This window comes from Heterodontus francisci, chromosome 23 (genome assembly GCF_036365525.1).
Source record: "Heterodontus francisci isolate sHetFra1 chromosome 23, sHetFra1.hap1, whole genome shotgun sequence".
NCBI lineage: Eukaryota > Metazoa > Chordata > Chondrichthyes > Heterodontiformes > Heterodontidae > Heterodontus > Heterodontus francisci.
The window spans coordinates 19,719,281-19,734,451 of record NC_090393.1 but is presented as its reverse complement, the minus strand read 5'-3'; the positions used below and the strand labels follow the sequence as shown (position 1 = coordinate 19,734,451).

At 43.1% G+C, this 15,171-nt stretch overlaps 1 protein-coding gene across 1 annotated transcript in view; it reads left to right on the top strand.

Annotated features, from left to right (window-relative positions):
- The window catches only part of LOC137382906 (probable E3 ubiquitin-protein ligase HECTD4), a 361,123-nt gene that overhangs the window by 54,684 nt on the left and 291,268 nt on the right, over nucleotides 1–15,171 (top strand). The window contains exon 4 of the mRNA XM_068055483.1: nucleotides 14,593–14,720. Coding sequence (XP_067911584.1) covers nucleotides 14,593–14,720 — 128 coding nt within the window. The remainder of the gene's footprint in view (nucleotides 1–14,592; nucleotides 14,721–15,171) is intronic.

Sequence of the window (15,171 nt, the reverse complement as noted above, 5' to 3'; positions counted from 1 at the left end):
ACGTGGTCATGGCTCGGTGATCTGCAACACCGTGCACTTACATACTTGCTCAAAATGAGCTTGAATCAGAGATACTTAACTACTTCTACATTAAAGCTATTTGTATAAAAGGGAGCAGGTGAAATTTTCTTCCTACATCCCCTGTAGTCTGTCCAAAATAAAGTCATAGTCATAATTATACAGCACAGTAACAGGCCCTTCGGCCCATCGTGTCTGTGCCGGCCATCCAGCACCCAACTATTCTAATCCCATATTCCTGCACTTGGCCTGTAGCCTTGTATTCTATGGCGTTTCAAGTGCTCATCTAAATACGTTTTAAATGTTGAGGGTTTCTGCCTCCACCACCTCTTCAGGCAGTGTGTTCCAGATTCTAACCACCCTCTGGGTGAAAAAATATTTTCCTCAAATTCCCCCTAATCCTCCTGCCCCTTACCCTAAATCTATGCCCCCTGGTTTTTAGAATTAGAATTAGAACATTACAGCGCAGTACAGGCCCTTCAGCCCTCGATGTTGCGCCGACCTGTGAAACCATCTGACCTACACTATTCCATTTTCATCCATATGTCTATCCAATGACCACTTAAATGCCCTTAAAGTTGGCGAATCTACTACTGCTGCACGCAGGGCGTTCCACGCCCTTACTACTCTCTGAGTAAAGAAACTACCTCTCACATCTGTCCTATATCTATCACCCCTCAACTTGAAGCTATGTCCCCTCGTGTTTGCCATCACCATCCGAGGCAAAAGAAGCTCGCTATCCACCCTATCTAACCCTCTGATTATCTTATATGTCTCTATTAAGTCACCTCTCCTCCTCCTCCTCTCCAACGAAAACAACCTCAAGTCCCTCAGCCTTTCCTCGTAAGACCTTCCCTCCATACCAGGCAACATCCTAGTAAATCTCCTCTGCACCCCTCCGCTAAGGGAAAAAGTTTCTTCCTACCTAACCTATCAATGCCCCTCCTAATCTTGTACACCTCAGTCATATACCCCCTCAGCCTTCTCTGCTCCAAGGAAAATAACCCTAGCCTTTTCAGTCTCTCTTCATAGCTGAAATGCACCAGCCCAGGCAACATCCTGGTGAATCTCCTCTGCACCCTCTCCAGTGCAATCACATCCTTCCTATAGTGTGATGACCAGAACTGTACACAGTACTCGGCTGTGGCCTAACTAGCGTTTTATATAGCTCCATCGTAACATCCCTGCTCGTATATTCTATGCCTCGGCTAATAAAGGCAATGATCCCAAATGCCTTCCTAACCACTTTATGTACCTATGCTGCTGTCTTCAGTGATCTATGGACAAGAATACCAAAGTCCTTCTGACCTTCTGTACTTCCTAGGGTCCTACCATCCATTGTATATTCCCTTGCCTTGTTAGTCCTCCCAAAATGCATTACCTCGCACATTTCAGGATTAAATTCCATTTGCCACAGCTCTTCCCATCTTATCAGCCCATCTATATTGTCTTGTAATCTAAAGCTTTCCCCGTCACTATTTACAACGCCACCAATTTTTGTCATCTGCAAGCTAACTTATCATACCTCCTATATTCACGTCTAAATCATTAATGTACATTACAAAATAGGTCATGTTTTTCAAGTCAAATCCTCTCTTTCTTCTTTTAGTCGAAGCATTCCTGTTCCTAACACTACCAGCAAAGTTATAGCATCAGGTAAATCAATTTGAAACCACAAAATGCTGAAAATGTAATTCAGAGCGATGGATACCTGGGTTTCAAGTTATTAATTTTTTGTACAAAAGCCAATCGCTACCTGGAATAGCATTGGCAAAAGAGCACATGTGTGACTAGCTGTCTCTGCTAACACTACATAGACTGGTTAATTCATTCTTGAGTCTATGTTCCACACAATTGCAGATATTTAAAAAAACAGATTCCTATGTGTAGTTCAGCTGACATGGTGATGCTGGGGTTGGGAGGAACGTATTTCAAAAGTAAAAAAGTACTGCAGATGCTCGAAACTCTCAGCAGGTCAGGCAGTGTCTAAGGGAAAGGAAAGGCATCCAAAGCTAAAGCCTCTTGGTTGACAAAAGATGGAGATTAAAATGAAATTGGTAAAGGAGGCTTATAATAAATGTATTCATAATACGGTGAAAGAATCAAGTTGGATGCAGAAAGTGCAGATAACGTGCGATATGAATTAGGAGCTGGAGTAGGCCACTCGGCCCTTCGAGCCTGCTCTGCCATTCAATACATTTATGACTGAACTGATTTCTCGATGTTACCACCTACCCCCGATAACATTTCACCCCCTTGCTTATCAAGAATCTATCTACCTCTGCCTCAAACATATTCAAAGTCTCTGCTTCCACCGCCTTTTGAGGAAGAGAGTTCCAAAGACTCATGACCCTTTGAGAGAAAAAATTTCTCCTCATCTCTGTCTTAAATGGGCAACCCCTTATTTTTAAACAGTAACCCCTGATTCTAGATTCTCCCACAGGGGGAAACATCCTTTCCACATCTAGCCTGTCCAGACCCCTCAGGATTTTGTACGTTTCCATCAAGTCGCCTCTTACTCTTCTAATTTCCAGCGGATACAAGCCGAGCCTGTCCAATCTTTCCTCATAAGATAGTCCGCCCGTTATAGGTATCAACCGAGTAAACCTTCTTTGAACTTCTTCCAATGCATTTACATCCTTCCTTAGATAACAGCTGAAAAATGGAAGAAAATGGGGTACAGAGAGCGTATGAGGATAGATTAGTGGGTAACATAAAAGGAGAAACCAGTTTTATTTTCTATAAATAGTAAAAGGATCGTTAAAGGAAGGACGGGGCAGATTCGAGACCAAAAAGATTATCTTGTGGAGGCAGAGGGCATGGCTGATATACTAAATAAGTACTTTGCATCCCTCTTCACAAAAGAGGATGTTCCCAATGTCATGGTAAAGGAAGAAATAGAGAAGTTGGATAAGATGAAAATAAAAAGGGTGTACTTAAAATGTTGGCAATGCTCAAAGTAGAAAAGTCACCCAGTCCAAATGGGATGCATCCTGAGGTTGGTGAGGGAAGTAAGGGTGAGAATAACACAGGCTTTGCTGCAATCATTCAGTCCTTGGATATGGGGGTGGAGCCAACGGTTGCAAATGTTACACTCCTGTTCAAAAAAGAGAGGGATAAACCCAGTAATTACAGGCTAGTCACCCTAACAATGGCGGGAAACTTTCACAGACGGTAATCTAGGACAAAATTGTCACTTGGGAAAAACGTGGTTCATAAATGACAGTCAGCACGGATTTGTGAAAAGTAAATTGTAGCTGATAAACTTCATTGAGTTCTTGAAGTAACGGAGAGGGTTGATGATATTGGAGGTAATGTTGCACCTCTGGACCTTCAAAAGGTACTTGATAAATTACCACATAATAGACTTGTGAGCAAAATTGAAGCCTGAGAGATTAAAGAGGCATTGGCAGCTGGATAAAAAATTCATTAAGGGACAGAAAGCAGTGAACGGTTGTTTTTCAGACTGGAGGGAAGTATACAGTGATGTTTCCTCTGGCGCTACTCATTTTGATCTATATTGATAGCCTCATTGTATTGCTATGACCAGGTGAGAAAGGTGTCTTTACCTGGTCTTATTGTAACAGGGTTAAATTTTACTGTGTCTTGAGCTCCCCCTTTGTGAATCTTTGTTCACAGCTTTCCAATTATAAGACAAAGAAATGAGCATAAACAGGCTTTCTTCGATTTAAAGAAGAAAAATGAAGCTTATTAAACCTTAAACTCTAATACAATTAACGCCTACGGATATATGACGCGCCCACACTAGCATGCACACGCGATATACCTGCAAATATGGAGACAGTAAAGAGCAGAAGAAAAATAAAGTAAAATGTTTGAGGCAATCTCTGACTAGGGGTTACTGTGCTTTGAGCTCGCTGTAATCCTTGATTGTAGGTAGTCTTGCTTTTTGTTGGGGCCCAGTATAAACCATAAACCTTGTTCACTGTGGGAGACTTTTCTCTCTCTGTTCATATGTCTTCAATGGTTTCCGATGCTGGGGTGAGTGAGATGAAAGCAGACAGGAGGGAGGTCTTATCAGTCCAGGAGAAAAGTGCTTTCTGAACAAATTCCCTGTTGGAAGTTCAAATTTTAAAAAAACTCCAACAGTCAGTCATGTGACCAAAACTGGTCTGACCACATCTGTGTATTTGGCCATCTTAGTAGTTAACCTGGAGTGCTTCAACGTCTGGTAATCAAAAGTCCATTGTTGGTTGAATGTGTCAGGGCATGGTTCTTTGTCCCTTGTTCCAACAAAAAGAACAAAGAACAGTACAGCACAGGAACAGGCCATTCGGCCCTCCAAGCCTGTGCCAATCTTGATGCCTGCCTAAACTAAAACCTTCTGCACTTCCAGGGACCGTATCCCTCTATTCCCATCCTATTCATGTATTTGTCAAAATGCCTCTTAAACGTCGCTATCGTACCTGCTTCCACCACCTCCCCCGGCAGCAAGTTCCAGGCACTCACCACCCTCTGTGTAAAGAACTTGCACCGCACATCCCCTCTAAACTTTGCCCCTCGCACCTTAAACCTATGTCCCCTAGTAACTGACTCTTCCACCCTGGGAAAAAGCTTCTGACTATCCACTCTGTCCATGCCGCTTATAACTTTGTAAACCTCTATCATGTCGCCCCTCCACCTCCGTCGTTCCGGTGAAAACAATCTGAGTTTATCCAACCTCTCCAGACCAGGCAACATTTTGGTAAACCTCTTCTGTACCCTCTGCAAAGCCTCCACGTCCTTCTGGTAGTGTGGCAACCAGAATTGCACGCAATATTCTAAGTGTGGCCTAACTAAGGTTCTGTACAGCTGCAGCATGACTTGCCAATTTTTATACTCTATGCCGTATGCCTTCTTGACTACCTTATCCACCTGTGTTGCCGCTTTCAGTGACCTGTGGACCTGTACGCCCAGATCTCTCTGTCTGTCAATACTCCTAAGGGTTCTGCCACTTACTGTATACTTCCCACCTCCATTAGACCTTCCAAAATGCATTACCTCACATTTGTCCGGATTAAACTCCATCTGCCATTTCTCCGCCCAAGTCTCCAACCGATCTATATCCTGCCGCATCCTCTGACAATCCTCAACACGATCCGCAACTCCACCAACCTTTGTGTCGTCCGCAAACGTACTAATCAGACCAGCTACATTTTCCTCCAAATCACATACATATATATCCCTGCGGAACACCACTAGTCACATCACTGCTACCCTCTGTCTTCTATGACTGAGCCAGTTCTGTATCCATCTTGCCAGCTCACCTCTGATCCCATGTGACTTCACGTTTTGCACCAGTCTGCCATGAGGGACCTTGTCAAAGGCTTTACTGAAGTCCATATAGATAACATCCACTGCCCTTCCTTCAATCATCTTTGTCACTTCCTCAAAAAACTCAATCAAGTTAGTGAGACACGACCTCCCCTTCACAAAACCATGCTGCCTCTTGCTAATAAGTTCGTTTGTTTCCAAATGGGAGTAAATCCTGTCCCGAAGAATCCTCTCTTAATAATTTCCCTACCATTGACGTAAGGCTCACCTGCCTATAATTTCCTGGATTATCCCTGCTACCCTCCTTAAACAAAGGAACAACATTGGCTATTCTCCAGTCCTCTGGGACCTCACCTGTAGCCAATGAGGATGCAAAGATTTCTTTCAAGGCCCCAGCAATTTCTTCCCTTGCCTCCCTCAGTATTCTAGGGTAGATCCCATCAGGCCCTGGGGATTTATCTACCTTGCACTGTCTGTTACTCTGTAAATGTCTTTGTAGTCAGAGGCTTGCAATTTTAAGTTTTAATGTTCATGTGGCGAAATAATGTGTGCTTCAGTCTTGGCAGGTGGGGGACTTACCTGACAGTATGCCGGGCATAATTTCAAGGTTTGCAGATGACATGGAACTGGAAAATGTAGGAAAGATAGCATACTTTAGGAGTACATAGGCTGGTGAAATTGGTGACATATGGCAGATGAAATTTAATAAAGTATGAAGTGATGCATTTTGGTAGGAAGAATGAGAAGAGGCCATATAAACTAAGTGGTATAATTTTAAAGGGGGTGCAGGAATGGAGACCTGGATCTTTATGTATACACATCCTTGAAGGTGTCTGTATAAGTTGAGAAGGCTGTTAAAGCATATGGGATCCATTTTATAATTAGAAGCATAAGAGAACAAAAGAAAGGTATTTATGTTAAACTTTTATAGGTCTCAGCTGGAGCATTGTGTTCAGTTCTGAACACCACACCTTAGGAAGAATGTCAAGACCGTAGAGAAAGTGCAGAGGAGATTTACTAGAGATGAGGGACTTGTTATGTGGAGTTAGTAGAGAAGCTGGGATGGTTTTCCTTGGAGCAGAAAAGGTTAAGGGGAAATGTGATCGAGGTACTAAATTGTGAGGGCTTTGAAAGAATAAATAGGGAGAAACTGTTTTCATGGCAGGAGCAGTAACCAGAGGACTCAGATTCCAAAAAAAAGAAAAGGGAGATGAGAAATTTATTGTACGGCAGCGATGAGTTTTGATCTGGATGTTCTGCCCGAAAGGTGGTGGAAGCGGATTCAGTAGTAACTTTGAAAAAGAAATTGGATAAATACTTGAAAAGGACGATTTTACAGGGCTAAGGGGAAAGAGCAGGGGAGTGGGAATAATTGGATAGCTGTTTCAGAGAGCCAGCACAGATATGATGGGCCAAATGGCTGCCTTCTGTGCTTAACAATTCTATGTATAGTCCTTATTTTGTGTCCAAGGCTGCACTGCGATATTTTTCTTTAATTACTATCTATTGAACATTTAGATGCTCTTAAATTGATTGCTGCATCTTGAGAGCATACAGACCATTAAGACAAAAGCTTGGACAACCCTGCTGTAAAGCTTCAAATATCTCATCAAAGGTAGCCATTCTTCATGTATGATCCAAGTCAGCAGATTTTCCTTAATGCACTAATCTTTTTGAGTAGCTATACGCATTTTGCAGCTCAGATGTTATGAGCGAGTAACCCTTTCTAAATTTGTCCTGACCCCAGCTACTAGGAGTGATTTGTATTGACTCCTTTAGCTTATATGCTGCCTTCCTACTTACTTCAAATGAGAAATCAGCTGGACTTTGCCCCGTTGCCCCACTTGGTGGCCCAGGAAGTTTGACAACTTAGTGTGGATAATTATGTGCAAACCATATCCTACCCCTATACTGAAATTTGTAAATTGATACCACCTTTAAACGCACACTCCCACCTTGTTTATGGACCTTTTTATTTGGTGTTTTAGTGAAAAAAAAATTCATGACTAAAATGCTGGAAGTGCCCAGTAGGGTCAGTCAGCAACTGAAAGTTAACATTTTATGTGGGACCCTTCAGAGAAAACAATTTTGCACAATGTAGGAAATAGGGAAAATTATATTAATTTAAGTATTTGCTGCCAGAGGGTACTTGTATGATTGCACAACATAATGTTGACTGGCTTAATGTAGGTAAATTGCACCCCTAAAGGTTTGCAGTAGTGGTTCTGATGGTCATGTGAAATTTGTCAGTTGGTAGCATGCTCACTTTGGACTCCAGTTTTGGTTTCAAGCACCATTCCAGAGATTTGAGTAGATAATGTAACCTGACACTTCATATTACTGGGGGGGTGCTGCTTTGTCAGAGGTTCCGTCTTCCAGATGAGACATTACAGTAAAGTCTCATTTTTCTTTTCAGGTGGACATAAATGATCCAGTTGTCTCAATGAAAGGTCAAGGAGATTTCCTGGTGTCCAGGCCTACATTGGCCTTAATCAAGGCCACCAAAAACCTGATTGATCTCGCTTCTTATTTGTAGGAACTTACTGTACATGGACAGTAACTAAAAGTTAAAAGTAATTCATTGTAAACTGCCTGGAGATGTCCTGAGGGTAAATAACTTCAGAAATGTTATATAGGCAAACACAGCAGCTAGTTTGTGCAAAAGCAAATGAGATAAACACATTAAGTTGTTTTTGTAGTGTTAGTCGAGGAATTAATATTGGCCAGAACATGGAGCACTCCCTGCTCCTCTTCGAATAGTACCATGTGATCTTTAGATGGCCTTGACAATATTACCTCCAAGGCAGCTCTTCCTGGGTGCTGCACTGAAATGTCAGGCCAAGATTATATGATGAAATCCTGGAGATTGTCACTGAATCCACAAATTTCTGACTCAGGCAAATTTGCTACAAACTGGGCCAAACGTAAGGTGTTTCCCTTCCTTTCTGAAGATGTTTTTAAAAAAAATAACTTCAGATGACAGCAAGCTCTTAAATGTCCTATGCACTCTTGTGCTTTGCAATGAATGTTCTGTCTGAAAATTGTGAGGAGCTTTAACAAAATGATAGCATATAATTTTAATTACTGTCTTTAGTGTATGTCACTTACCTGTATATTGAGTAAATAAATATGAATGATTTGTTATTTCCATTCTTAGCAGCACTCTCGGTCTGATACTAGACTTTTCTAAAACAAATGCAGGTAGTTAGTTTAATCCCTGAAATTTTATACTACTTGCATCTGTTTAGTTACAGGTACCTGTAATCCTAATTGGACCTGGTTTTCTTTATTGATAACCAATTTTTAAATAGGAATTTGCATTTATCATTCATGTTGTTGCACCAGATCTATCTTGAAATACAATTTGAGAAATTAAGTTGACAGCAACACTTCGAAATGTTTTTATTCATTCATGGGATGTGGGCGTCACTGGCTACTAATTGCCCTTGAGAAGGTGGTGGTGGTGAGCTGCCGCCTTGAACCTCTGCAATCCATGTGAGGTAGGGACACCCACTGTGCTGTTAGGAAGGGAGTTCCAGGATTTTGACCCAGCGACAGTGAAGGAACGGCGGTATAGTTCCAAGTCAGGATGGTGTGTGACTTGGACGGGAACTTGCAGGTGCTGGTGTTCCCATGCATTTGCTGCCCTTGTCCTTCTACGTGGTATAGGTCGTGGGTTTGGAAGGTACTGTCTAAGGAGCCTTGGTGCGTTGCTGCAGTGCATCTTGTAGATGATGCACACTGCTGCCACTGTGCGTCGGTGGTGGAGGGAGTGAATGTTTGTAGATGGGGTGCCAATGAAGTGGGCTGCTTTGTCCTGGATGGTGTCGAGCTTCTTTAGTGTTGTTGGAGCTGCACCCATCGAGGCAAGTGGAGAGTATTCCATCACACTCCTGACTTGTGCCTTGTAGATGGTGGATAGGCTTTGGGAAGTCAGGAGGTGAGTTACTCGCCGCAGGATTCCTAACCTCTGACCTGCTCTTGTAGCAACAGTATTTATATGGCTGATCCAGTTCAGTTTCTGGTCAATGGTAACCCCTAGGATGTTGATATTGGGGGATTCAACGATGGTAATGCCATTGAATGTCAAGGGGAGATGGTTAGATTCTCTCTTGTTGGAGATGGTCATTGCCTGGCACAGATGTTACTCGTTACTTTTCAGCCCAAGTCTGGATATTGTCCAGGTCTTGCTGCATTTCTACACGAACTGCTTCAGTATTTGAGGAGTTGTGAATGGTGCTCAACATTGTGCAATCAACAGTGAACATTTTCACTTCTGACCTTATGATTGAAGGAAGGTCATTGATGAAGCAACTGATGGTGCAATTGCTGCTGAACATTGTGCAATCATCAGCGAATATACGAACATACGAATTAGGAGCAGGAGTAGGCCACTCCATCCCTCAAGCTTGCTCTACCATTCAATAAGTTTGTGGCTGAACTAATTACTCCACATTTCCCCACTTCTGACCTTATGATTGAAGGAAGGTCATTGATGAAGCAGCTGAAGATGCTTAGGCCCAGGACACTACCCCGAAGAACTCTTGCAGTGATGTCCTGAAGCTGAGATGATTGCCCTCCAACAACCATCTTTCTTTGTGCTAGGTATGACTCCAACCAGCAGAGTTTCCCCCCGATTCCCATTGACCAGTTTTGCTAGGGCTCCTTGATGCCATACTCTGTCAAATGCAGCCTTGATGTCAAAGGCAGTCACTCTCGCCTCACTTCTGGAGTTCAGCTCTTTTGTCCATGTTTGAACCAAGGCTGTAATGAGGTCAGAAGCTGAGTGGCCCTGGCAGAACCCAAACTGTCACTAAGCAAGTTATTGCTAAGCAAGTGCTGCTTGATAGCAGTGTCGAAGACTCCTTCCATCACTTTACTGATGATCGAGAGTAGACTGATGGGGTGGTAATAGGCTGGGTTGGACTTGTCCTGCTTTTTTTGTGCAGGACATACCTGAGCAATTTTCCACATTGCTGCGTCGATGCCACTATTGTAGCTGTACTGGATCAGCTTGGCTTAGGGTTATGGCAAGTTCTGGAGCGCAGGTCTTCAGTACTATTGCCGGAATATTGTCAGGGCCCGTAGCTTTTGCACTATCCAGTGCCTTCAGTCGTTTCTTGATATCTCACGGGGTGAATCGAATTGGCTGAAGTCTGGCATCTACTATGCTGTGGACTTCAGGAGGAGGCCAAGATGGATCATCAACTCGGCACTTCTGGCTGAAGATTGTTGCAAATGCTTCATCTTTCGTGCTGATGTGCTGGGCTCCCCCATCATTGAGGATGGGGATATTTGTGGAGCCACCTCCTCCAGTTAGTTGTTTAATTGTCCATCGCCATTCACGGCTGGGTGTGGCAGGACTGCAGAGCTTCTATCTGATCCGTTGGTTATGGGATTGCTTAGCTCTGTCTATCGCATGCTGCTTATGCAGTTTGACACACAAGTAGTCCTGTGTTATAGCTTCACCAGGTTGATACCTGTTTTCAGGTATGTTTGGTGCTGCTCCTGGCATGCCCTTCTGCACTCTTCATTGAACCAGGGTTGATCTCCCGGCTTGATGGTAATGGTAGAGTGGGGGATATGCTGTGCCATGAGGTTACAGATTGTGGTTGAGTACAATGCTGCTGCTGATGGCCCACAGTGCCTCATGGATGCCCAGTTTTGAATTGCTAGATCTGTTCGAAATCTATCCCATTTAGCACGGTGGTAGTGCCACACAACACGATGGAGGGTATCCTCAACGTGAAGGCGGGACTTCATCTCCACAAGGACTCTGCGGTGGTCACTCCTACCAATACTGTCATGGACAGATGCATCTGCGGCAGGTAGATTGGTGAGGACGAGGTCAAGTTATGTTTTTCCATCTTGTTGGTTCCCTCATCACTGTCGCATACTCAGTCTAGCAGCTATTTCCTTTAGGACTCGGCCAGCTAGTAGCTGTGCTACCAAGTCACTCTTGGTGATGGACGTTGAAGTCCCCCATCCAGAGTACATTCTGTGCCCTTGCTCACCCTCAGTGCTTTCTCTGTTGTGATTAACGTGGAGGAGTACTGATTCATCAGCTGAGGGAGGGCAGTAGGTGGTATTCAGCAGGAGGTTTCCATGCCTATGTTTGACCTGACGCCGTGAGACTTTATGGGGTCCAGAGTTGATGTTGACTCCCAGAGCAATTCCCTCCCAACGGTATACCACTGTGCTGCTACCTCTGCTGGGTCTGTCCTTCCGGTGGGACAGGCCATACCTGGGGTTGGTGATGGCAGTGTCTGGGACATTGTCTGTCATGTATGATTCCATGAGTCAAGCTGTTGCTTGACTAGTCTGTGGGACAGCTCTACCAACTTTGGCACAAGCCCCCAGATGATAGTAAGGAGGACTTTGCAGGGTCGACAGGGCTGAGTTTGCTGTTGTTGTTTCCAGTGCCTAGGTCGATGCCGGGTGGTCCGTCTGGTTTCATTCCTTTTTATTGACTATTGTAGCGGTTAGATACAACTGAGTGGCTTGCTAGACTATTTCAGAGGGCAGTTAAGAGTCAACCACGTTGTTGTGGATCTGGAATCTCATGTAGGCCAGACCAGGTAAGGACAGCAGATTTCCTTCCCTAAAGGATATTCGTGAACCAGATGAGTTTTAATCAACAATCGGCAATGGTTTCATTTCCATCATTAGGTAGCTTTTAATTCCAGATTTATTAATTGAATTCAAATTCCATCTTCTGCTGTGGTGGGATTCGAACCCGTGTCCTCAGGGCATTACCCTGGGTCTCTGGGTTATAGTCCAGTGACGATGCCACTATGCCACCGCCTCCTTGGAAATTATCCTAAATCTAAAAATTTTGACATTCAAGCCAACTGGGTATTTTGAGCCTTTCTCAGGATTTTGCTGTGCTAAGATTTTTCTAATGTTTTGTATTTCATTTTTTTTTCTTGAAAGATGATTTTCCCAGCAGCTCAAAAGTTGAGAAGTTGCTCAGAGGTGACCAGGAGCTTTGTTCACAGGGAAAGAGGTTAAGTTATTCTAGTCTGTTCCTGCACGACATGATTATTGAGTGGGGTAAAAACTCATCTGTTTGGCCTCTTGCTGCACAGAGTAGGAGGAAGGAAGGGGAAGGATTTTAATTACAAATTAGATAATTAGTGTGGATGTTATAGTGAGTATTGTTAGCTGAAATCTCTGCAACTAGAATATGATTTGTACAAGATTCTCTCAGGAGCTAGTTCTTCTTGTATCCATAGGAAACTTTATTAATAGGCCATTATCTGTTGTATCTGGGCATCTAACCTTCTATTAGGTAGATTTGTCTGGCACAGTAGGTTTTTTCTGGCATAGTAAGTTGCTGAAAGTCCGAGTTAATAACGTCACAGTGAAAGAAATCGGGCATCTGGGACCTGAGTGAACAGAGTAAGCAGCTTGATTTCCTGAAAACAATCAGAAGGATTATGAACTTAGTGCAATGTCTGAGAAGAGAGTGTAAATTATAGTGGGTGAATTCAATTGTTAAATTGGGTACAAAAAGAGAAAAAAAAAGAAAGGGAAAGTAAGATTTGATTAAGGGAAAAAGACTGTCACAAACACCGAAAGTGCGATGATACAATTGTGGACTAACTCGAGAGTTATGAACAAGTCTTTAAATAAATGAATCTTTATTTTAAAAAGTGAATAATGGTCCAAAATGACCACCAAAGAAAAAGGGATTGGCCATTTGTGTATTCAAACTCTGATAAAGACAAAGGGGAAATTTTCAAAGCTAAGAGATGTCAATTGAACCCATACTACGTCTATCCTAAAATATTCCAGAATTGAATGACTTCTTCTGAAACAAAGGAGGTGTGAAGGCACCACATCCTGGACCATTGCGCGATCACCATGGGGCAGAGACCAGGGCATCTCCTAACAGGAGGTGAGAGGCATCAGCTTTTTCTTTTTTTAAAGAAAAGACAGCCAGCGAGAGAGCACAACAGCCTAACAGTTTGTGTTCCGGCCAAGCCAGAAAGCACCTGCCCTGTCACAGAATTTGACATCTACATTATATAGCCGTGAGAGCTAGGAGTAACCCACTGTCCTCAATTGAACCTTCAATCAAAAGAGAAATCTACAATTTTGGGTCTGCATCTATCGAGAACTTGATTTCCAAGAGAATTCAACAGGTTTATCCTAACCTTCTCCCCCACAAAAGTTACCCCCCTTTTCCCCTTCTCTATCTGTCTCCTTGCGTGAGAATGTGTAAGTGATGCGGTTGCGACAATTTTGGGATAAGGCTTTTTGATCAGTAAACAAATAACTTTATTTTTAAAACCTACAAGAAAACCTGTCGCTGTCTGTTTATTTGAAAATAGCACACCAAGGGGCTAAACTCCAATGCAAATACACTTGCTGCAATCAGGTAGGGAGTTGAACAGTGGGAACCACCCATGTTATGCCACGTGGTAATAACAGACAATTAAAAAAAATTGCATTTTTAAAATCTGAAAGAATGACACTCTGCACAGCTGCTGCGTCATATATTATAATGGATAGAGGATTGGTTAACAGACAGGAAACAAAGATTAGCAATAAATGGGGCATTTTCAAGTTGACAGGCTATAACTAGTGCTGCAAGGATCCGTGCTGGGGCCTCAGCTATTTACAATCTATATTAATGACTTAAATGAAGAGGCAGAGAATAATGTATCCAAGTCTGATGACAATACAGCTCAGATGATGCACTCAAAGGGTTGTGGATCTTTGGAATTCTCTACCCTAGAGGGTTGTGGACACTCCGTTGTTGAGTATATTTAATGCTGAGATGGGTATATTTTTGGCCTCTCGGAATCAAGGGATATGCGGAGTGGTTGGAGTTGAACTTGAAGATCAGCCGTGATCGTATTGAATGGCGTGACGTGCCTTATGGTCTGCTCCTGTTCCCATTTCTTCTGTTTTTATGTGATAGTTAATTTTCAGTGCCAGAGAGAATGATTCAGTAATTAACCCACATCACATTGTTAAAAGGGAACTTCGACTTGAAATTACTTGATTTTACTTTCTGTGCTGAGTTTAGTTTGTCTCCTGTGCAAATACAGCAACATCCCACCGATCATGCATCTCAATGGTGAGGCAGACAGCAAGATGACATTTTCGCACAGCAACGTTTGGATTTTTGAGTTGCACCCAACATCTGCCTGATGCCGCTTTACCAGTTTTGCATAGATAATGACGAGTGACAGTAGCCTCATGATGTTTTGACAGCAAAATTTGGGCCATTATTTGCCTTTTATCAGATTGTATCTAACATTTTATCTCTTTCTCTTACTGTCTCCTCAGACTCCTTCTACTGGAGGGAGGGCCAGGCTCTGCCTCTTGCTTGCTCGGCAACAAACACATGGTGTCCTGGGGGTTTGAGGATATGCTGTCTGCACCGGAGAGCAACAACAGTTCTAGTGACAACAAAGGTATGCCAATTTTTCCTTTAGTCAGGGTGGGACAAAAGAAGAGAGAGAAGGAAGGCCACGTGTGGGCATTGAAAATTTATGTAGCATCATGGGAGCCATTAGTCGGGTTATTGTGAATTTTTCCTATTTCAGAATAAAATATTGTTTGCAATGTGATAATTATCTCTTCAAAATCATCTTCTTTGGCCTCCTTATCTCGAGAGACAATGGGTAAGCGCCTGGAGGTGGTCAGTGGTGTGTGGAGCAGCGCCTGGAGTGGCTATAAAGGCCAATTCTAGAGTGACAGGCTCTTCCACAGGTGCTGCAGAAAAATTTGTTTGTTGGGGCTGTTATACAGTTGGCTCTCCCCTTGCGCCTCTGTCTTTTTTCCTGCCAACTGCTACGTCTCTCTCGCCACGCTTTAGCCCCGCCTTTATGCTCATTCAAAATAGTCCAGTCAAGTAAGGGTGAG